Source organism: Diadema antillarum, unplaced genomic scaffold, assembly GCF_040938485.1.
Source record: "Diadema antillarum isolate AM-2024a unplaced genomic scaffold, OU_Dant_1.0 seq00000348_RagTag, whole genome shotgun sequence".
Lineage (NCBI taxonomy): Eukaryota > Metazoa > Echinodermata > Echinoidea > Diadematoida > Diadematidae > Diadema > Diadema antillarum.
The window spans coordinates 1,872,698-1,895,963 of NW_027271358.1; the positions used below are offsets into that span (position 1 = coordinate 1,872,698).

General features: G+C 37.7%; 1 protein-coding gene across 1 annotated transcript in view; it reads right to left on the minus strand.

The window, feature by feature from the left end:
- The window catches only part of LOC139731022 (serine/threonine-protein kinase tricornered-like), a 61,536-nt gene that overhangs the window by 22,572 nt on the left and 15,698 nt on the right, over positions 1–23,266 (minus strand). Inside the window, exons 2-4 of the mRNA XM_071641904.1 lie at positions 11,218–11,403; positions 7,040–7,085; positions 3,892–4,098 (exon numbers count right to left, since the gene is read on the minus strand). Coding sequence (XP_071498005.1) covers positions 3,892–4,098; positions 7,040–7,085; positions 11,218–11,354 — 390 coding nt within the window. The 5' untranslated portion in view covers positions 11,355–11,403. The remainder of the gene's footprint in view (positions 1–3,891; positions 4,099–7,039; positions 7,086–11,217; positions 11,404–23,266) is intronic.

Consider the following 23,266-nt stretch of genomic DNA (forward strand, 5'->3'; position numbering starts at 1 on the left):
GTATAGGAGGGCATTCTGTGATGCCCAAACGTAAACAGAACATATCCCCGCCAATAAAAAAAAAAGTAATCTTTCAGTCAAACGCGCTGCTGGCATATTGCTTTACGTCTTTTATCTTGTGTCTTCCATTTTCCGCCGATGTTTGATGAATAATAGGGTAGTTAAAAAGGAGAGGACAAATAGGGCAAATTCAAGTGGTGTTCTCAGAAAATTTTCGAGCAGAGATAATATGTACGACATACACAAGATTTGGTTGGAAATTTGTGTGATTTTTTTTAAAGGGTTTCAAAGTTGGGGTGCACCTTACAGATGGGTGTACTGTATGCACAGAACTTTACGATAGTTAGCACTGACATCTAGGATCTTGCCAGCATATATCACCCTTGACGACACCGTCAAGGGTGAGCTTTGAAGAAACAATCACCATCAAGTGCAAAACTTGACGTCAAGGGTGATACCATGTGTGAGGTTGCAGTTCAGTCTGCCCAGCTTCACTGTCTTATTACCTGGCCAGAAAGAAGCCAGAAAGGAGCAGCAGTTAAACATGAATAAACATTACCCATCACTTGTGAGATGACTACAAATCAGTGACAACATGGCTCCCAACACACACACACACACTCAAATGAATGTACAGGCAGTATTCGGGATCCACGCTCATACACATACACGTCCAAACCATATTTTGCATGAATTTGGACAGACAGCTGCCTGCCCACAGCTCGAGTTTTTTTTTTTGGGGGGGGGGGGGGGGGGGGGGAGAGAGAAGGAGAGAGAGGGAGTCTATCAAGCGCGCTTGCTGTCACGCTTGTTTTTGGGTTACAAACACAGGGTTGAAATAAAATGCATGCTCATTACTCCACCAAGAAGGTTGTGTTGTGCAAGGTAAATGGTTTATTGTACACAGTAAATGGTTTATTGTACACAAGGAGAAAACACATGTATGAGTATTCATTCATCACTGTTTCCAGCTGGTTCCTAGGATATGGTCCTGCTGTGTACCGCCTGAAGGAATGTATACGTGCAGCATTCCTTTGTCTGGTACACAGCTTTCGTGGAAATTTCACAAGCATGGGTATCGAAGTTTTCCATTGCCTACTGTCATTTATTGTAAATTCTTCATTATGACATTTTGCTTCAACTTGAAATAGACATAGATAATTTGGTTGCTAAAGTGTGGTTCTTATTTGCTGCAGAATAAAGAATATTTTTTCTTTCTTTTTTGTTTATCACTCATGGAAGGAGTGACAAGGGAGAAGGGAAATTGAAAGAAGAAAACATCTGTGCAGCAAGCTGTCTTTTACACCTGCATATATCACCACCATTTCTAATTAAATTATTACCTCTACAAAGGAGGTTATGTACCCAAGTTGTTTGTCTGTTTGTTTGCAAAATAACTGAAAAAGTTATCAACGGATTTGGATTAAATTTTCAGGAAAATTTAATAATGACACAAAGAGCAAATTAGTGAAGTTAGGTAGTGATCTGGATGGCTGTGTATGTTGGACTATTTTGTATGGTGCAAGTCACAATTTGGATAGAAATGAGCTGATTGGCAGAGGTCTATGCTCTCTCTCTCTTTTCTAGTTACCTCCACCAAGAGAGGAGGTTATCTTTTCGTTACCATTGGTTGGTTTGTTTGTTCGTTTGTCCGTGTGCAAAATAACTCAAAAAGTAGTTAACGGATTTGGATGAAACTTGCAGGAAAGGTTGAGAACGACACAAGTAACAGATGATTAAATTTTGGTAGTGATCCGAGAATTTTGGGGGAATTTATGAAGGATTTTCAATATTTTGGCAGGTAGGGTCAATGAACTTGTGAGTTCAGGCTGCGCGTATTTGAGGTTTGCATGTGCGCACTAAAGTGCATGCTCCACTTTCTGCTAGGGCGAGGCGCACCGCGCAGCTGAGGGTTTATGACGTAACAAAGGCTTTTCTATATTGGGAAATCGGGCAATTTTTCAGCATGTATTCCTATGGGTGGATATCACTGATCTCTATGGAAGAGCCCAAAGAGCTTTTCCCCAGTGGTGGAGAGGAGAAAAAAATCTCTTTGGGAAGAGCAAGATCATCGGTGGAAAGTAACTGCTTGGCGGAGGTCTGCGCTCTCAGAGTGCTTCTCTAGTTCATACTGAAATGATATTTGTTCACTATCACTGATATGACGTCTGCTCTCTTTTCTACTCCATGCTTCCATCCCTTTCTTGTCCCAAATCACTGTCAACTGTTGTGTGAAAAACAGGTTTGTTGGAATTCAGTTAGAATTCAATGTATATGCAATATTGGGTGTGAACTTGCCCTTGCCATTTTGAATTACAGAAGACAATCTAGAAAAAAAAACCACCAACTTTTTTAGAGGCAGTTGCTTCCAGGAGTCACATTTTTCCAGCGTAAAATCATGGATACTGCACACAGAGCTTGAAGTCAAGGGCCCATATTTTGAAGTAGACAACCGAATATTTTCCTTTTTTTTTTTTCCTTCGCTGCACTTTCCCCAGCGCTGCTTCAGATTTTCTTCAGATTTTGACATTTTATGTGCTTCTGTTGTGCATTCCATTTTGAGAGAGAGAGAGAGAGAGAGAGATAATATTCTCTTTAGCAGTGTGAAGTATATTCATAACGCAGTTTTGATTTTTATTACCATGCTATACTGCTTCCGGATCTTGTTTCTGATTCAGTCAAAGTTCCAATGTTTTCTACAAGCCAAACTGTTAGGCTAGTCCATATTTAGTTCATTGCCACTGCAATTTGGGGATAACATGATGGTTACATTTTGTAACTCTGAAGGCTTGTCAATCCCAAAATGATGATATTGAAATAATCAAGGGGAAAAAAATAGATTTGTCATTCTGAAAATTCTTTTATCTGAAAATGAAAAAAGGTTTGTTGATCCAATGTTAAACAAAACTTTAAGTTTTGTAATTCTGAATGCTTGTACATAGCACAGACCTTTTCCATTTTTGGATTAACAGCCTTTATTTCATATTCGGATTAATGGACCTTTGGAAGAACAAACCTGTTTCATTTTTGGACTAAAGAATCTTCGAAGTAACGAACCTTATTTACTTTTTTGGATGAACAAACCTTTGGAATAACAAACATCACCCATGTAATCAAGGAGGTATGATATTTCCTTGGTGAAATTACTGCTAAACAATGCTTAGAAAGGACAGTGACAATGATGCCCTGAAAGTTTTTGCTCCACGTACTTGAGCAATGTGAACAAACACATGCAACATTTTACTTCTCGTGCCTCGAGAGGTCACATGGTCAAGCAGGCAGCGAAAAAGCAAAAACAGCTGAGACTTTCTTTGATCGCAACACACGCGACACAGTGGTCACTTGGGAGGACTTATTGTCACACTGAAACAGTTTATCTATTACGCGCAGTATTAGTAACAATTCACAGATGACCATAGCTGTAATGAGACTATGCTTATCAACAGTACTTAAGACTAGTAACTGACCAGTCAGTCAATCCAAGCTCATCTGGCTAGGAGTGGATTAATGAGGACATCAATTCCTGTGAACAATTCACTGACAGCTGGGTGGGCAAGAAAGGAGCTAGGTTTCTGTAATGTCCAGAAGATAGCCCGCTTGCAAGAAAACAGAGCCTTCACCAGCAACCTCCCTTTCATTTCTCCTCTACAAACTGCTGCCTATATAAGGTTTGGAGTTTTTGCATGGTATCTAAGAATATGCCTCTCACAAAGCTCATTACATCTTGGTGGAAAAAAACTCATTTAGTGCCATTTCAACAGAGCTGTATCTTTGTTGCATCGAGCACTACAAATTCTACAAAGTAAATAATGTAAACACAGCTTTCCACAAACTTTAAAATCTTTGGAAGTCTTAGCCAGATATTCAAAGGCACAAAAAACCATGACTTACTTGCTCTTTTTCATGCATGTCGCACTTTCGTAGGATTTTCATGGCATAGATGTGACCTGTGTCTTTCTTCTGTACAAGCCGTACCTCTCCAAAGGCTCCACGACCTATGACTTTGAGTGATTCAAAGTCCTCGCATCCAAGGCGGGATCGTTTTAACCTCAAGAACTCTGTTTCCTTTTGGGCATGCTGTGTTCTCTTCTCTCGTTTCTGATGTAACACCAACAAGAGGAAAAATTCAAGATAAAACAAAGAAAATCTTGTCACAGAAAAAAAAAACCATCAGGTATATTCTGACAGCATTTCTGCTTTGACTTTTAGCAGAAAAGTGTTTTTGAAAACTGTTTGTGATTGTTCTATCAACAATCAACACAGAGTAAAGTATATATACAGTTTGCATACAGCTGAATCAGAGCAGTCTCAATCAAATTCATTCATTAAAATTTGATCACAATGCAGCAAGGAAGTAAAAATGGTTCAAATTTTAAGGGTAACAAATGATTACAACCTTTTAACAGGACTTCCTATACCAACATACTACAGTTTAAATACAAAATTATATACATGTAGGGTAAGGGCACCAGTATTCGGTCACTTATCAGTAGTCACCAGCCAGTAAGTTCAACTGTCACAACACATGCCAATCACATCAATTCACATACTTGCACACTCACTCACAACAGGAAACTCCCTTAGCCCCCTCCAAAAATCCATCCAAAATCCCAAATTTTATCGTCAAAAGTGCAGAATCGGCGCTACTTTCCAAAAGCACGAGCGGATAAGGTCCAGTTTTAAGAGTACGGGTCGCCGAAAAAGCGCTAAAAATCAAGAAATACGCCATTCTCTCACAGGATTTTTCGCTTATCGCAAGCTGGGAGTGTAATGGTATCCTCAAAAACGCAAAAGAAAAACAAAATTTCCGTACGTGCCGATACAGTGTATCAATGTACAAGGGTTGAATGCAAGTGTCGAGGCCCCAGTATTTGGTCACCAACGGTCGCCGCAACGTCCCCGATGCAATTTTGCGCCAACAAGGTAGCGCGCACGCGCATTTTTCAGCTGCCTTGAACACGCATTGACTTTGAATGCGCACATCGCGTGACCGAATACTGGTTGCGGTGACCGTATTCTGAGGCCTTTTCTAGGTGAAATATTTCGGGATTTTGTGCAATTCTGTGAGATATTTAACAAAATGAAAGCTGAGATTAAAGAAATTTGATATATTTCACATACATTGCTGTAGATATGATGTACGTATGTACTATTTTAGTTTGAAAAATATTGCAAAAAAGCTTAAGTGACCGAATACTGGGGATGTTACCCTATGTCACATTTTTTTATTTTATTTTATTTTTTATCACTGGAGAATATGCCTCAGGCATTAAGTTACTGAAAATAAAAGCTACCAAGCTTCCAACAGCAGTCAGTGAAAATTTGAGTCATAATTGGACATGAAAAAAAGGTGAGTTCAAGAGCTCTTCCAAAGCGTACCGTACCATACCCTTACCAGAGCACTCAAATGCTCTCAAGGGGCATCAAACCATACCATACCATGCCAAAAGTGAACCACTTCCTGATGTGCTCCAAAAGTGAACCCTACAATACCACAGCATGCCAGAAAGCACTCAAACACAAAGCAAGCCAAAAGCGTACCATACCTGTTGCTGACATGAGAAGAATGTGTGCAAAACGCACTATGTTGTAAAAGAGTTAACAATCTTTGTAGGGGACACCTTTATGTAGTGTAAGGGTGTGAGGTGAATATATTGGTTGCTACAAAAAATGTGACCCTCTGACTCAAGTCCAAAAATACCTCATGAGGTACCGTACATGCTATCTCTACACAGCGCTCAAAACGTTACAAAAATGTGGTATACGTTGTACATGTAGTATGGTACAGGGTGGTCCACAAAGGGTTTGAGCATGTCCCTACAACATGCTCAAATTCTTGTGCAATATCCTCAAATGCCAACAAAATGCTATGCACACATCCTGGAGAATTGGCAACATGCAAATGCAAACATCCAAAATAAAATATACTCAAACATGTAAAAGACATGTGCAAAACCTGAGACAGAATATCAAAAGTAGACAGCACAACATGAAATAATCTGCAAAACACTGTGTGCTACGTGCTTGCGATGTGTGCTCCATGCGCATATAATTTCTGCAATATTTTCACTTTCAGCATGTAAGTTGGGGACCACCCTGTGGTATGGTATGGTATGGTATGGTTCAAGTTCACTTGTGAGCACTTGAATGCAACCATAGAAAGAAGACTGGTTTGATCATCAGTAAATGATCTTTTAACATGGGACACACATGCAACAATGCAGCAAATTTAATCAATGTGTAATAATTTTTGCATTAAAAACCTCATGGTATTGCCAATGAAGAGCATTGTAATGGCTTGAATTGGGCAGAATCATAGAGAAACCATTCTACTAGACAAATGTACACTGAATGACATCTCGGGCACAACAAAAATTTAGAGTACTGAACACATGATGTCAAAGTCATGTCACTGGGATAGCTCCTTTCAAAGCACTTGTGGAATGCTAGATGACTCCTTGACATTATGCCGGCTAAATTTCTTGATATTTGTTGGATCTTTCTCTATCTCCATTGTGTGTTTGTTTTACTGCATCAGAGAGTATTATAACTCCATGAATTATACCTACTTGTATATTATACAACCTTGTGTCATTCTCACAGTACAATGGGTGAAATACAAAGAAACAGATACTCGTGCACAACCAAAGCATTTCTATCCTAGATCATACAATCAATGAGATGATCAAGAAGCTGTAGTACATTATCCATGTTTTGCTGACTCATTTCTAGTAAACCTATCAGCTCATGTACAGCTGATGGGGGTTTGTTCGAGGTTCGATAAGGTATGTCACAAGTATAGAAGTATAGTGTAGAATGATACACTTTAAAATGACTCTGAATAACTGTGCTAAACACAAAATTTGTTGAAGTGCAGAAACATCAAACTGTATCATGTTTAATCATGTTTGCTCAGGGACAAATACAAGACAACACAAAGAAATAGTGTGCCACAAAGGTTACATGCACTCATCACTGCTAGATGGCATATGGTACACTATTGATCCTTTGAATCTTCAATACTCAGGAGAGTACTTACATCTTCCTCTGATAGACCTGATATTGCTTCTTCCAGTTTCTTTTGTCTAAAGATAACAAACAGATAAGAAAAAAACATTCATCATAAACTTCCTTGCAATAGCCTTAGGCAGACCTCACATCTAGAAACAATGTCATGAATCACAGAAATAAAGAGAAGGATTAATGATTAATGATCAGAGATTACACTGTACTTGAGGAAATCCAACAAATTAGAATTAAATGACCATTTCAAAGGATCTCATCTGGGGAGGAAAATGACCAATATTACACAGATACCTTAAAGGACAAGTTCACCTTCATAAACATAAGGATTGAGAAAATGCAACAATATAAGTAGAACACATCAGTGAAAGTTTGAGGAAAATTGGACAATCGATGCAAAAGTTATGAATTTTTTTAATTTTTGTGTTGGAACCGCTGGATGAGGAGACTACTACAGCTTGTGAGTCATATGCGTACAACAGTATAAAGAAAATGTAAAAGAAAATTCAACATATTTTCACTTTTTTTCGCATAATAAAAGAGCACTTGACTTGCCTCTTTTTAAAGGCAAGGGGAATAATATTACCCATAACATTTGTCGGTAAGGAGTCAGGGGAATGTGTACTTTTTTCAAAAGATGGAATTTTGTGAAATTCTCTTTATATTTTCCTTATATTGTTGTACGCATGTGACATCTAAGTTATTCATACACTGCAGTAGTCTTCTCATCCAGCGGGTACTGCACAAAAACTTCAAAAATTCATAACTTTTGAACGGATTGTCTGATTTTCCTCAAACTTTCAATGATATGTTCTACTACTATTGCTTCATTCTCTCAATCCTTATGTTTATGAAGGTGAACTTGTCCTTTAACAGGTTGGGTGACACAGAAGAAGAAGAGGTGCATTGGGATTGATGCAGCCAGACTGTCTCATAGCAACAGTCTCCAGCACGTATGTTAACTTAAAAAGTACATTAATTGTACATGACTGTAAGAACAACAACAGCAAAACTTTAATAGTCTCTCCACTTTAACGATCTTTATATACAAAATGCAATTTAAGGAATAAATGACAAAGAACTTCACTTTTGTAACATGAGCAAAGTAAGAAAAGTAAATAAAGACATTCTTGTTAAGAGGGGCATGTCATCTCTTCATTTATAAGAACAACAGAACACAAATAGATCATATATTTCAAAGCCAACAAAAAATTGAAGTGGCTCAAAAGTACACAGGCTTTACCTGTTTAAATCTCAATAACACGAAGTTGGGGAGACATAGGGAGAGACACAAATTTGAAAATCTTAAGAAAGCAAGCAAATCATAGTTTGTAGAGATGGGACCTCAAATAATATGATTTGGAACTAAGTGCTTCACTGTATGGTATTATTGTCTTCAAAGATTTCTGTGTTTGTTTGGACTATTAATGTGCTAGTCTTTCAGATATCACAACACTTTCCCCCCCCCCCAATAGCGTTCATTCATTTCCATTCAAATGACATAAGGACAGAAATTTCAAACTGGTACAATGTATTTCTGTACAATATTCCAATTATTCGGACACAGTTCACAAAGAATATTTCCTTCCTAACACTTTTTTTCACAGTGCAAAAAAGAATTAAATATTATCAAACCAACATACACTCACAAATACACAAATATATGACAAACAACCACATATTGCAGTGTGTCATTGTGCATGGTATCTGTGTACATTCTATGCATGTCAGGTGATAAGACTAATCAATGTTATGCTATAGATGCATTTTATTGATTCATTATTTTTACACACACACTCTGAAAGTGAAATACATACAGTGTACTGTATAGTCAGTGCTCATCTGTGACATTCCCATTTATCCACTTGATCTGTAGCGTAAGTTGTGCAATGCCTGTGCTAAATTTTGATACATTTTCTGTTTTGAGTCTTTTTTCCTCAGGTACAGTATAATAGAATACACCAAATATCATGCACTACAGAACAATGGAATACCATATTACAGCCGCAGGGCCAAATACGCTGCATCCCAATTTTGGTGACTAAAAACAAGTTGGCACTTGAATGCAGAAATAGCGCTGTCTGTCCACAGTGATTGATTCAGATTTTATAAAGTGTAGAGCTAATGAGGGCACATTTCATAGTCCCATACAAGATTATTCATGTCGGTTAAGCAGGTGATCTGTTGGCTTGCAGAGACCATGATTTGGTTGTGGTGGTATACAAACTGCAACAAGAATTCACTACTTTATTTCTGTAAAAAATAGTGCAGCCTTATCTCCAGCAAAATGGGTTTAGATTTAAAAACAACCAAAGTCAACACTGCTGTCTACATTGTGATTGTTCTGGGTGGAGTAGGGTCTGTTCTGCTTAGACTAAGTACTATTGACACAACATTTTGTATGCACCGAACTGCCTGTATGATGGATGTGGCTGGCCATTCACCTGTGCTAGATGCTGATTGATTGAACATGGAGGCCAAAATGAGCAAACCAATAAAACACCCCTTAATAATTTCTGCCTACTATTGCACCATAAAGTATTTTTGAGTAATTTCATAAACATTAATTTCATTGATTGAAGTATCATGTAGGATGCAGTTTGACTGAATATATATGATCAAGGTGGTGCACATACAAAGTATGTGTCAATGCAAACTGCCAATAATTGCACTAAAGGCATCTAGAAGGGCATTATGTATATTTAGATTCTGTCCTTACACCATACTCTCCATCAGTTGAGATATCACATGTTACATGCACATCATCATGGACTTCTAGTCATCATTCTGGTGATATCTTATACCCCTTTCATACCAGACACTGAACAGTGGATGACATCTGGAGGTTGTCCACTATTTACCCTAGACCACTATTGGTACGAAAGGTAGACCGAAAAAGACATCCGGGTGAACAGTGGATGCGATGCATGCTATACCCCGTTTAGAGTCCCACCAAACACGGCACAACCTCTAGTGCCGTGTTCATGCCAGACGATAGGGACTCTAAATGGTCTAGGCACAAAGCATCTAACAGATCATCACTTTGAATATAAACCTTGTCTCATTCCTCCCCCCCCCCTTCATCCAAGCAACAACTTTGAAGTACAGATTGCTGCCACCCAAGGGAGATGAAAAAATGTGGCTGTTATGGACAGGTGGCTGTTTAGCTCCTATATACTGTAAAACTAGGAATGTTCGCGTGCATTTCAATTTCACGAATTTCGTGAGAGCCAAGATTCGCGAAATTAAAATGCATGTGAAAGTCCCTGTCTACACTATATGCATTGAATGTTAGAGGCAACTCGCGAAAATTTCACTGCCACGAAAAAGCCGTCAGCTCCAATTTGCGAAAACTTCATGACACGAAAATATCCCGTTTTACAGGACAAAAAAGGAACTTTATCATGCTTTTTTCTTGGAGGGATTTGTTTTCAGTGGACATAAGCGGTAAGTGGCTGCTATAGACAGGTTTGACTGTAACAATAACAGCACTAGCAACTTACAATTTTTGTACTCTTGTCCCTAAAATAGAGGAAAGAGCTGAGACAGGATTCCTGTGGATCTGTAATGTCTACCCCATTCAAATGAATAATGATCCTTCAGACTATCAATGAACATGAGTTAGTTTTCAGGTTACTTAGCTGTTCATTTGCTGTATTAAAAGCAGTGTAAAATTGCAGCCTGTAGGTACTAATCTGCCAGGTAAAAGAATGCTGGTAGATGCAAATTCACACACACACAGAGCACATATGCAATGCATGGACAAAGGTGGTTGTTCGTGTCAAACAAGACTGTTTGAGAGGCAGACTACTAAGTATGTTGCTAACTACAGACGCCTTGGGACTTTCGATTCAACAATTGCACGAGTTGAGGTAATTCTTGCGTATAAAGCTACATCACTTGAAAACAACAACAAAAAAGACTGCTTTTCCATCATACCAATCTACAGGGCAAATCTTAAATGAATGAAATGAAATGTAATTGTTTCTTTGCCACAACACAGCGGAATGAGGCATGAAAACTTTAATTCCTTTCAGTGCAATCAGAGCAACAAAATCATGGAAACTGAGAGTACTGGTACTGATGCATTTGCCAGTTTAGGAAAGAAGTGGTCAACAGATTTCCTTTCTCTAATGCCTCAGTAGGAGGTTTGTGGTTTGCTTGTTTTTTTAAGCAGTAGTCTCAAAGTCTTACCTGGTTTGTCTTTCCTCTTTTTGTAGCCATAAGTTTGAATAGAAGTTTTCCAGTGTTACTTTTGCTTTGGTGACTTTATCTTGTGTGTGTGAAGTTCCATATGCTTGCAGGCTAGTGCTTGTCTGTGCCATCTTCATTGGCTGATCTAGAGTCCTGGCAGCTCTCTTTCAAGTATCGTCTAATTATCTGCAAGAAATAAAGATGAAATACACACTGATGTACAGATGATTCTTTCCAATAGATCAGTGTAAGATAAATCACACTACATTAAAAATAGGAAATTGTACTTTTGTGGAGATTTTTGTGAGGAATACTCGTATGTTGCACAGGTGAGTTGAAAGGTCGATGCACTTGGCACAACAAATGACTTATGCTGGACGTCGGATGATAAGTGATCACAATAGCTAGTTGTCTTGAACCTTTGGCTATCATTTCTATTCAAGCATGCACCTGCACAAAGTGGGGCAATAAATGTTAACTTTATCATCTTAGCCAGCACCACAGCCCATCTCAGTCTTTTTCAGAGGCTATTATGCTGCCATTAGTACTGACAAACAAGCAAATGTAGCTGAGGGCACTAGTGTGGGGTCTTTTGAGATCAGCCAATGTGATAACTGTAATAGCCAGGAGAAGGCTGGATGGTCACACTGCCCTCAATAAAACATTTCAGTTTGTCACTTGGAATCATTAAATTCATGGGCCGTTTGTGAAAATCCTAAGATGCTTGAGCTTTTTCAAACTCATCTCTGCTGATTGGTTGTTATTTTATTATCAGACACTGGCAGCAAAATTCCACAATTGCAGAGCTTAAGTTAAACTAGAAATGTCACCATGGCAACCGGTATGCCTCTACCATATCACATGGTTCTCCCAGTTGGTCTAGTATGTCTTGACAATGTGAGACCAGTTTCACATAATTGGCAAAAAAAAAAAAAAAAGTACATGTTTGTTACTATGTGTGAGTATTTACTTTCCTTGAATAAGGGTTTATTTGGCTGGATGGCTATATTTTGTGAGAGCATGTATTTGGGATTTGAGCGTTATGACTTGACCTTTGATCTTTATCCTTTGACCCCATAGCCCCCAATATTTCATATAATCCCTTACTGGAAACATCCCTTTTCATGGCAATACTTTGAGCTATTTTCAATCTATGGAAAAAACTGTGACATTTGAAAATATCAACTTGACCTTTGACCCCACGGCCAAAATCTTTCCCTACAGAAGCATTGAGCAGAAATGCATATATGTAGATGTACTTAGATTTATTATGATTATGCATTCAATAATCTCCAAGGTATGGAGAAAAAAGTGTATATTCAGCATTAACTAGTAGAATTTTGGCATTTTAACCTGACCTTTGACTCTTGACTCATGACCCCAAAATTCCAAAGAGAATCAAATGTCAGGTGGTATATGCATACTAAGTTCCATAAAGATACATGTACCTTGAGCCATTTCCGAGGTATGGGGGGGGGGGGGGGGAAAGGTGAAATTTCAGCATTTTCACTTGATCTTATGGCCCAAAACTTTCCCTCGAGAATCTTTATAGTGTAATACATGTGTGCACTAAGTTGAGAGAAATTACCTTCAGACATTGCTTGGATATGGGGGAAATAGTGACATTTGTGAATTTGACCATGACCTTTGACCTTTGAGCATTTGTATAAAAAAGTTGATTGGCACAACTTTATCCACTCATACATTTATTGCCAAGTTTCACCAGGATTCCTCTTTAATACAGTTTTTATGTTAATATGCTGCTCACAAAATTGATCATGGATGGACGAAAGAAAGGAAGGACAGAGGGACAATAACTAACCCAGAAACATTATGCCTCCGGCGGCACTTCGTAGCAGAGGCAAAAAAAATTGAACAGGTCTACAAAAGCCCTCTTGCTGGTGCTTGCCAATCTTGGGGACTATTAAACTGATGATCCTCTATTGAAATTTCTTGCAATAGCTACAGGGATAGACCTTTGATGACGGCTACTACACCTCTTGACCTCCCTCAAACTTTGTCACAACAGTGCTTTATGCAATTTGGACCACCCTCCACACATGCCTAATGCAGCCTTATTGGTAAGTTTCCAAACTTAAAGGGCAAGTCCACCTTCATATACTTAAGGATTGAGAGAATGCAGCAATATTAGTAAAAACATCAGTGAAAGTTTGAGGAAAATTGGACAATCCGTTCAAAAGTTATGAATATTTTAAGTATCTGCGCTGTCACTGCTGGAAGAGAAGACTACTACATGTACATTATATGACGTCACATGCGTACAACTATATTAGGAAAAATAAAAAGAGAATTTCACAAAACTTTATTTTTTGAATAAAGTGCACAGTTCTTCGACTTGCTACTGACGTACGTTAAGGGTAATATTATTCCCCCTGCCTTCTGAAAGAGAGAAGTCGAGTGTTCTTTTGTTATGGGAGAAAAATGGAAATATGTTGAATTTTCTTTATTCTTTCTTTATTTCATTGTACTCATGTGACATCACAAGCTATAGTAGTCTTTTCATCCAACGGTGACTGAGCAGAAACTTCCAAAATTCATAACTTTTTAACGGATTGTCCGATTTTGCTCAAACTCTCACTGTTGTGTTCTACTAATATTGCTGCATTCACTCAACCAACATGTCTATGAAGGTGAACTTGTCCTTTAAGGTATTGCAAACATTGTTTCAGCTCAATTTAGATTCATACAAATGATGCATTTCCTGCTTATCACTCATTTGTCAACTAAGCTGTCATCAAAATGTGAGGCTTTCCACAAGACCTCCCTTCACTTCTGACAGAGGCAGCATACTCTTTCATAATCTTCTCAATGTTCAAGTCTGAATGCACACTTCTCTTAAACTTATCACAAACTTTTTACTCAAACTAAGATATTTCCTGAAACCCTGGAAATCTTCTGGAAGCTTGTGCAATCTGAATGAATGCAGCTGAAACTTCACTAAGGGTACATTTATCTGGGTTTGTTCAAAAAGTTGGGCACCAAAATTTGACACATAGGTCCAAAATTAAACATCAAATTAATGAAAATGACTGCCGTTTAAAGTTACATCTAGCCATACTTTAATATATTCCATATGGGATTTGCTTGGAAATCCCATATAATTTTCTTGGATGAGAATGAGATTTATTGTAAATACAGATGTTACATGGACACCACATTTTGTATCTTTCTCCTTTTCTCCAAGAAATGGCATGAGAACTGTAATTTAAAGGTGCATGTTCCCGGTGGTTTAGTCAAATGCGTATACGCGGGCGCACGGCGCAAGTTTCCTATAGAGACCTACGCTATCGACTCCTCTTTAGCGCTTACGCTGTGGCCTACAAGTACTTCTCCGAGTCCGAAGAAGTCCGATCCACTGTAGTCAGTGGTCCGATCACAGTTCGGCTCATGATTCGGCTGAGGGGGATGACAGCTTTAGCAAACTTCTTTTGTGATGTCATAATAAGAAGCACATATGCATGCACCCTGGCATTACTACAGAATGTGCGATGCGTAGAGAAGACAACGAAGGCAACGTTACTTGGCAACACCTACGCACTTTACTCTTTGATGACAGCTCAACTTCGGTAATCTTCGTATCAATGCTAACGGTGATCGGCAGTATCATCTACAGCGCCCTTTACACAACCGGGACCATGCACCTTTAATAGCAGTAATATCACAAATGAATACCATCCACACTATGAACCAAGAATTAAATGCTCATGTCCTCAATTATCTTTTTCAGGGAAAATTTGATCTACTACTCAAAGAATGTGTAAAAATAATGCTGTTACAAACATTATTTTTTCTTATACATGTAATGCAAGATAGTCTTATGCTATCTGATAATGTGATACAGTGGTAATAGGTTATGGTGAACTCTACATTCCTGCACCAAGTAACAGCAAATTTCTTGTGTTTTTTTTTTTTTTTGTGGCTTCAGTAGTAGAGTGATCTACCGATGTTACATGGACACCGTGTCTTAATTTCAAAAGCAGAAAAGGGGGCCTTTTTAATACAAAAGGATTATTTCAAAGATATGTTCATAATACACCATGTTGATGTTAAGTATTTGAGCCAAAAACAGAATTATTCAATGACATCTCATGCAATTTTCTGTACCCCTTTCATACCAGTGTTACACAGAGGACACGGTGTCCATGTAACACTGGTACATGTATTATGTATATCATCTCCCAAAAGTTTATTTTCTTGAAGATGTAGAAGCATTTTTACCTTGGATGCTAAGCGATCCTTACTCAAGGAAAAGAAATGTGTTATCATTATAAGTCTCTGAAATTTTGTGTAGCATAATTCTGCAAAAATATACCATGTTACATGGACACCGTGCCCATGTAACCTCAATACTTGCCAAATGACAAGTTTTGTGCAGTTACAGCTTGTATTGACATCTACCTTTAGTGATTATTTCTATACATGATAGATAAATGTAAAACCTCTCAACACACATATAATTGGGAACAATTCAACTGGAAATTATAGATTTCTATGACACTTTGGCCAATACAAGCCATACCGGCGTTACGGACAATGTCATAACAAAAAGTCAATGCCAGATGAAAACTGTTAATGTTGAATGCCACAAGAATTGCATACAAGTAATTAATTAGTACACACAGATATTGTAACAAACAAATTGGGAGAAGCTGCCCCATAAAAAAATTGAGAGTCATCAAAATAGATCCCAAAAATACCACCGTTACACTGGACACCATCCTGACACAGCAGAGTTTGAACACGAAGTGTGGAAATACTTGGACTTTCTTGCTTTCATAATAAATGCATTTAGTGTCACAAATGAAGAAATTCTTTGAATTTATAACCACTTTGGCCCTTATAGCTGAAATAAAAATATGTAGCAGAATACCATCGTTACATCCTTTTTTGATCATTGGACACCACATGTAACATCGGTATTGACAATTTTAAGACCTATATTTTAAAAAAAAAATGTTTTTGTTTGGTATGAATTATTTTGTGGGTGAAATTAGCCAAGCAATGGTGTTTGCTTCTATTGCAGCATTGCTAGTAACTCGGACAATGTGCTCAATACTCTGTAATCACAATACCCTGTTTAAATTTTACCCAAAAAAAAAGAGAGGCTAAAATGACAGTGGACACCATCAAATAAGTACATTTTTACACAAATTTACCAACAGGGGAAGCATGTTTAGTATTTCATGGTATAAACCCTCCTATAACATTGATACTCCATGCAAAAAAGTTCTATAAGAACAGAGCACTGAGACACAAAATGCTGGGCATGTTGAGTCTGTGCCAAAAAAACCCTGGGTCCCTAATTTTTGAACAGACCCATCTACAAATTTTTCAAAGGCAGAATTACGATAATCTCTATGCATTTGAGGCATTTTGGGGCAATAAACACAATCATGTTTTCACACATTTTTTAGAACAGTCAATTTGAAAATTAAAGGGCGATTTGAAACGCGCTTGTGACCAGAAATGCATTTGTGACCACAATCACCTTTCTGTGACTAGATAAATGCAATGTTGTTTTGATACACGTTTCTCCGAGCTGCCAAGGTCAACTTCCAGTATACTGTACATGCCGTTATTACAAAAAAGATCTACTTCCCACTTGGAATGATGCAAAGCAGCTCTGCAGTGATAACACTTGAATTACCATCATGTGATGTTTAAATAGACGCAGCACTCCAAGAATTGCATTTCACTGCACGTTCATAAAATCCATGTGAACATGTTTTGAAACATGATTCTCTCTCTCGAGTTAGATGAATGCAACAATAAAGGGATGGTACAGTATTGGTAGAGATGAGAATTGGGCTTTTAACTTTTTGCGAGATACCCAAAAAACACTTATGATATAGTACAGAGCATACCATTTTAAGAGGATTTCAAAGTTTATTTGATGAAAATCGGGTTTGGAATGACTGAAACATCCAAAAACAAAGTAAAACAAAGCGAACCTAATAAATTGTGGGTCCCACACTTTATTAGAATCGCTCTTTTTTTGGATATCTCAGCCATTTCAAAACCAATTTTCACCAAATAAATGTTGAATTCCTCATAGAATTACATGCTCTTTCATATTTCATAGGAGGTTTCTCATTATCTCACCAAAAAATGCTAGAAACCTAAAATTGGGTCTCAACCAAAACTGTACGATCCCTTTAAGTTAAGCACATGACAAGTCCATTTCCTGTTCCCTGTGCCTCCAATGTGAATGTGTATCAGTGATCCAAACTTTGAGAACATATCAAGAACTGAAATATCAATATGTTCAGCCACCAGCGTAAAGAGTCAAGCAAACTTATACTTCTCAAAGCTTTGTCAGTGTGACTGTCGCTTGTGATTTAATTTCCACGACTTGAACAGTTGCCTACAACTCATAACTCTCACAAACGTTAACAGGACAAAAAAGAAAAATGACACTCAGTTTAATAGACCTGGTGAAGCTGTATGATTCCAATTTTCAATATAGATTTTACAATACAGTGGATAGTTATGACATCTGCAGAATGGGTAACAGTGGGATAGTTGGGGAAAAGCACCTCTCACTCAGTATCAAAACCCCAAGGTTACATATTTCCAAAAAGGTATGCTTCAATATTCGCACACTATAGAACAGACAGCGAACATCCTGCAATATCATTGACTGGAAGCTGCATGTTGATTTTGACTAGTGTTTTTACTCCTTTGTAGTGATGTTTGCTCTGAAATACCTAGTTAAAATGACACAACACATGATGGGTAAATCATCACAGTATCCTCTCAAGCTGTGTTATTGATGACTGAATAAGAGCACCAGATCTTTATCACTAAACAATCCTATCTTTTGATATAATCAGACTTAACTGCCAAAGTCTACATCCGCTTCTAAATCACACAGACCAGGGCACAAGTTCCATTCGATACACCAACGTCATATCCAGTATGTGCCTGGTCGTGGGATACCAGAGGTTGTACATGCACTACAGTCTCAGTCAGATATCATCTCCATGTTTGCTTTCACTCAATACTGTAATTTATAATGTCTTGCTGCTTGAAAACATAAGACGGCTGCATGCAGAAATGATCTTGCACATTACACTGTATGTGAACAAATTTTACAGGTGGCTTCAAATGTATGACTGTGAAATACCAGTGGAAATTTGATTTTCCAGTTCTATAAATGTGCCTTCTCACTGCAGTGTCAAAGTTGTCTGCCACACATGCTTGGTTGCTAATATGCCATCCAATTCACTCAAGATGATGAATAAGGTATTGTTCATACAGGTATAAATGCCATGCTATTTTGTTCTACACTTCCATTAGGCTGGAACTTTAATAATTTAAATTTTGTCAAATTTGATATGTTTACATAAGACATTGTAAACCTTATGCAGATATCCCCATTATAACGAGGAAACATTAAATTATCTATCATTATATAAAAAGTACATGTATGTAGCAGAAGCTTTCTGTAAGATTACTATAAACATACACGTACACACAGAATGTGTGACTGTCAACTACACAAGTTTACAGGTACTTTTTCATTTTCATTTTGTGCAGTTATTTTTGTGTGTGTTACATATTGCATATTTCAATAACCCCCTTTTTTTGCATCACTCTAGAATAGGAGATGTTGGATTAAAGTATTGAGAGATAAACATTTGTAGCATGGGACATTGCAACTCAAAGTCATGTCAGCCCATGCAGAAAGGAATAAGGTCGTTGGGGTGCAGTGGACCTGGAAAGGCAATGCAAAGGGACATTAGGTGGCAGCAGACCTTAAAGGGAGGCAGTCCTGAGATTTTCACTGTACTGATAATTAGGAAGAGTAAAAAAATATAACCTTTCACCAGTTTATACGTGTGGAAATTAAAAACTGTCTCCGTACGCGATTTTTGAAAAATAATTCCTGCAAGCGATCGTGTAAGAGCCTGCAAAAGATGCTACGTCATTGATGCCCTACAATTCGAGCAAAATACTGCTTGACACATCGCCATCGGCATGATGAAAGATAGCCTTACCAGATGATGCCGATACGTGTAGAACCGTTTCTACACACTTACATGTACTGGAACATAGCCTACTACTGTACTGTATAAACAGTATACAGTAACTGCACGTGCGGGATCGATAGACTGGAAACGCGTGAAGGGCAAACGCAACCGGGGTATCTACCGTAGATCTGTAGTACTGTAGTACCGTCCACAGGTGTACTGTGCGAATATATACAATACGCAATACACACACACACACACACAGACTTGCTCATTAGCATATTCACCATGCAGATTCACACTTTTTCAACAAAAATTTATGAGCTTATTTGGTGATTTGAAAGTTTGTTTTTGGCGAAAATAGTTCATTGGAGGAACCAACAACAACATATTTTTAAAAAATTCGTGAGGAATGCCTCACTTTAATAAAGGTGAGGCACTGCGCTTTTGTTACAATATCTTGAAAAACACTGACAAGTGAAGACTGTCAAGCTGACAGACACTCCTTGAGATTGAGCAGTCATTGTGTACAGGTTTACGTAGTCCCACAGAAACAAAATCTGTTGTCACTAGTTTTTTGACAAGTTGCTTTCTTACAGTACCTTCTCACCTCTTTGTCTTGAACAAAGTGCCAAGGCAGGTTTCAACTAATCACTTTCATGCTTTGTCCTTTAAAAAAGCAAAATGATTTAGTATGTAGGCATACATACAATCTTGTTATGTAAGACATGAAGTATTCGAGAAAGAAAGCAGAAGCGCAGACAAGGTTGCAGGGCTTCTTGTAAATTGTAAATGCCATGCCTGACATGATCTGCAGAAGGAGCTTTCATTTCCACTTGCATGGCTGGTTAGAGCATGTCATGTACATGAATTTGTATGCACCGATAATCTAAAGAGACTGTAATCTTGTAAAGGCAAAATACAATATTTTAACAGTCTTGTTAAATCATTTCTTCATCTTCTGTCTCCTTTCCCTTCAAACCCTATATGTTGATCTACGTCTCTGTCTTTCAACACACGCTAATGTGTGCAAACACACCCTCAATATAAACATCACCTGAAAACATGTTTAGATAGGACACCATGCACTAGAATGAAGAAAGTGGAAAGGTCATTGGAGCAACTGCTGAAAGGCTGCCAAGCGTCAACACGGGGCACAAAGTGAGTACAGTAGGTATTCACCTTTCAGAGAGTATATGCCATGTCCTCTACTAAAGCTTACTTTTTCTCAAGGAGATTCAAAACAAATTTTCAACTCATCAGTCAGATTCCAGCCCAAAGAAACAGTGTATCTCATCATCAAATACGCTTACAAACTATGGAAGCTCAACTGTAGCTACACAATGTATTATGCATCATTGCTTCTGACAAACTACATGTAGACTGCAAATTACACACTAATCAACATTTAAACCCTTCTCCCTGCAGCTCAGGTGCTAAAATTTGTTATTCATCATCAAACAACACCCCCATGTCTGTATGATATAATTCTGAATACATTTAAGATACATTTTATCAAAACTTGTAAGTTTGTAATACACTTCACATACTGAAGGTAACTTTCACAGATTAAAGGCAAACAGCGTGAAAAAAGTATTATCAACATTTCATTTCATCACTTGATTTAGCATTCACTCTGAAAAATAGGGTCCTATTCATGATAAATAGAAACTGAGCTACACTGTACACTAAACACATATCTTGAATCACAATCATTCATGTTGCAAAACATGAAATACCATGTTTAGCCTTTTTGGTAAGCAGGACATACACGGTACTTTAGTAATGGCATTAATATGCACAACTCACAGACATGCAACACTAAAACAATCTCATTAACTAGAGATTGTAATTTGTCATCACTGACAAATTAAGGTGATCCGATTTTTTTTTTTTTTTTATCAATGATTCGAGTCCTGATCGCAATAGGCATGACCATACAAGTTTCATCTGTGTTTAGAGACATTGGCCGTGTGATGTTTGCATTCTCATTTAGAAAAGGGAGTCATATCTGCCATCTTTGGTACCAAATTCTGTATACACTGAATAACGAAGATACAGCAATGAATACATATGACCTTTGACCCACCTTTGCACTCCCAAGATTGCATCTGATGAAATAGTGGTTATTTTGTGAAATGATTCTCGCGACATCGTCTATACGTGTGGAAAATATGGGAAAGATAGGACAGGTATTCACTAAGATACAAGATGAAACATTTATGACCTTTGACCCTAATTTACATACCCAAGATGTTGTCTGATCTAGTAGTTGTTATTTTATGAAATGTGACCGTGCACCTCAAAACGAACATAAAGTCGCACACACTGATTTTGCGTGAGGACTGAAAATAAGTGAAATGGGTCAACCGAGCCGAACTTGACTTTTTCATATTTTCTGAAAGAGCGGGTCTTCTTTTACATTATGCTAAAATTTGGTATCATAAAACAGGCAGAAAAGTGTGGTTTTTTTTTGGCAGTTTATCTCGAATAGTTTCGGTAGAATAGTGTGATTAGGTGTTCTTAGAATCCCTTTTTCATTTCTGAAAAACCTTGTCCACACTCTTCACTTTCAACTCTAATAAGTTTTGAAAGGATAGTGCTACTGCTTTGAAAGTTGGCATTAATCATGGACAGAATGTGTTAATGAGGCATGCTTAATTTCAGTTTAATCTGATAATCCCTTCATTGTTGTTACTCTGGTGGTTTACTTCCTGTTTTTTTGTCCCATCCATCGCACAGCCAGCACGGTTTGGTAAAGATTAAGCGCTTGAATAGACACTGTACTTCACAGCCTCTTTTCTCAGTTCACACTTTTCCCGAGTTTGTGCTTTCTTTTCAATATTTAGATAGATTAGGAGAGTCCATTTGAGTTGAGTTATACATCATTTTAAAGCTTAAAGTCTGCTCTTTCAGAATATGGTCTTAACTAAAAATTCATGTCTGGCGACGTTTTGTTTGTTTTGAGGTGCAGGGTCACAAATAATGTACGAGACATGAACTAAACATGTGCAAAATATGGGGGTGATAAGGCGTGTTTTTCTTGAGTTATTGCAAAGAGAGTTGCAGAAAGAAAGAAATATCTCAATACATAGAAGATAAGCTTTAATTTCAACCAATTTTTTATCGTAATCCCGACATCGTATGAAAAAAACAAAGGAAAATGAAACGATAGCGCAAAGTCTCAGCTACAACATATTAAAATCTGGGAGAAATTCACCGAAGGGTAAGTGAGCTAGTGCTCGATAAAGACAATCATGTCAATTTTCACATTAAAGAAAATTCCCTCCCATAGAGATAACACGTCATAACGAAGATACAAAAAGAAGTACATATGACCTTTGACCTCAATTTGCAACGACAAGATGGCATCTGAGTAAAAAGTGGTTATTTTGTGAAATGATCCTTGTAACATGGTCTTTGCGTGTGAAAAATATGGGAAAGATAGGACATGTATTCACTAAGATACAGGGTGAAACACTTATGACCTTTGACCCTACTTTACATACCCAAGATGGTGTCCGATCAAGTAGTTGTTATTTTATGAAATAATGTACGTGACATGAACTAAACATGTGCAAAATATAGAAGTGATAGAGGCCGTTTTTCTTGAGTTATTGCAAAGAAAGTTGCAGAAAGAAAGAAATATCTCAATACATCGAAGATAAGCCTGAATTTCAACCCAATTTTTTGACGTGATTCCGACATCGTATGAAAAAACAAAGGGCACACTCACGGTAGGGTAAAGTCTCAGCTACAACATATTAAAATCTGGGAGAAATTTACCGAAGCTTAAGTGAGCTAGTGCTCGATAAAGATAGTCATGTCAATTTTCATTTCCAGAAAAACTGCACTCCCATAGAGATAACACGTAAACTGGTCAAATTTGACAAGATTACTTTTAATCCATTTTTACGAGGTGATACCATTATCCAATCAAAATATTGTAAATTTATGTTTGAAAGAACATTTAATAAGCTACATCATACTGAAATCTGGGTGAAAATTGACAAAGGACTAGTGAGATACGCTCGAATGAACTTGAAATTTGATGA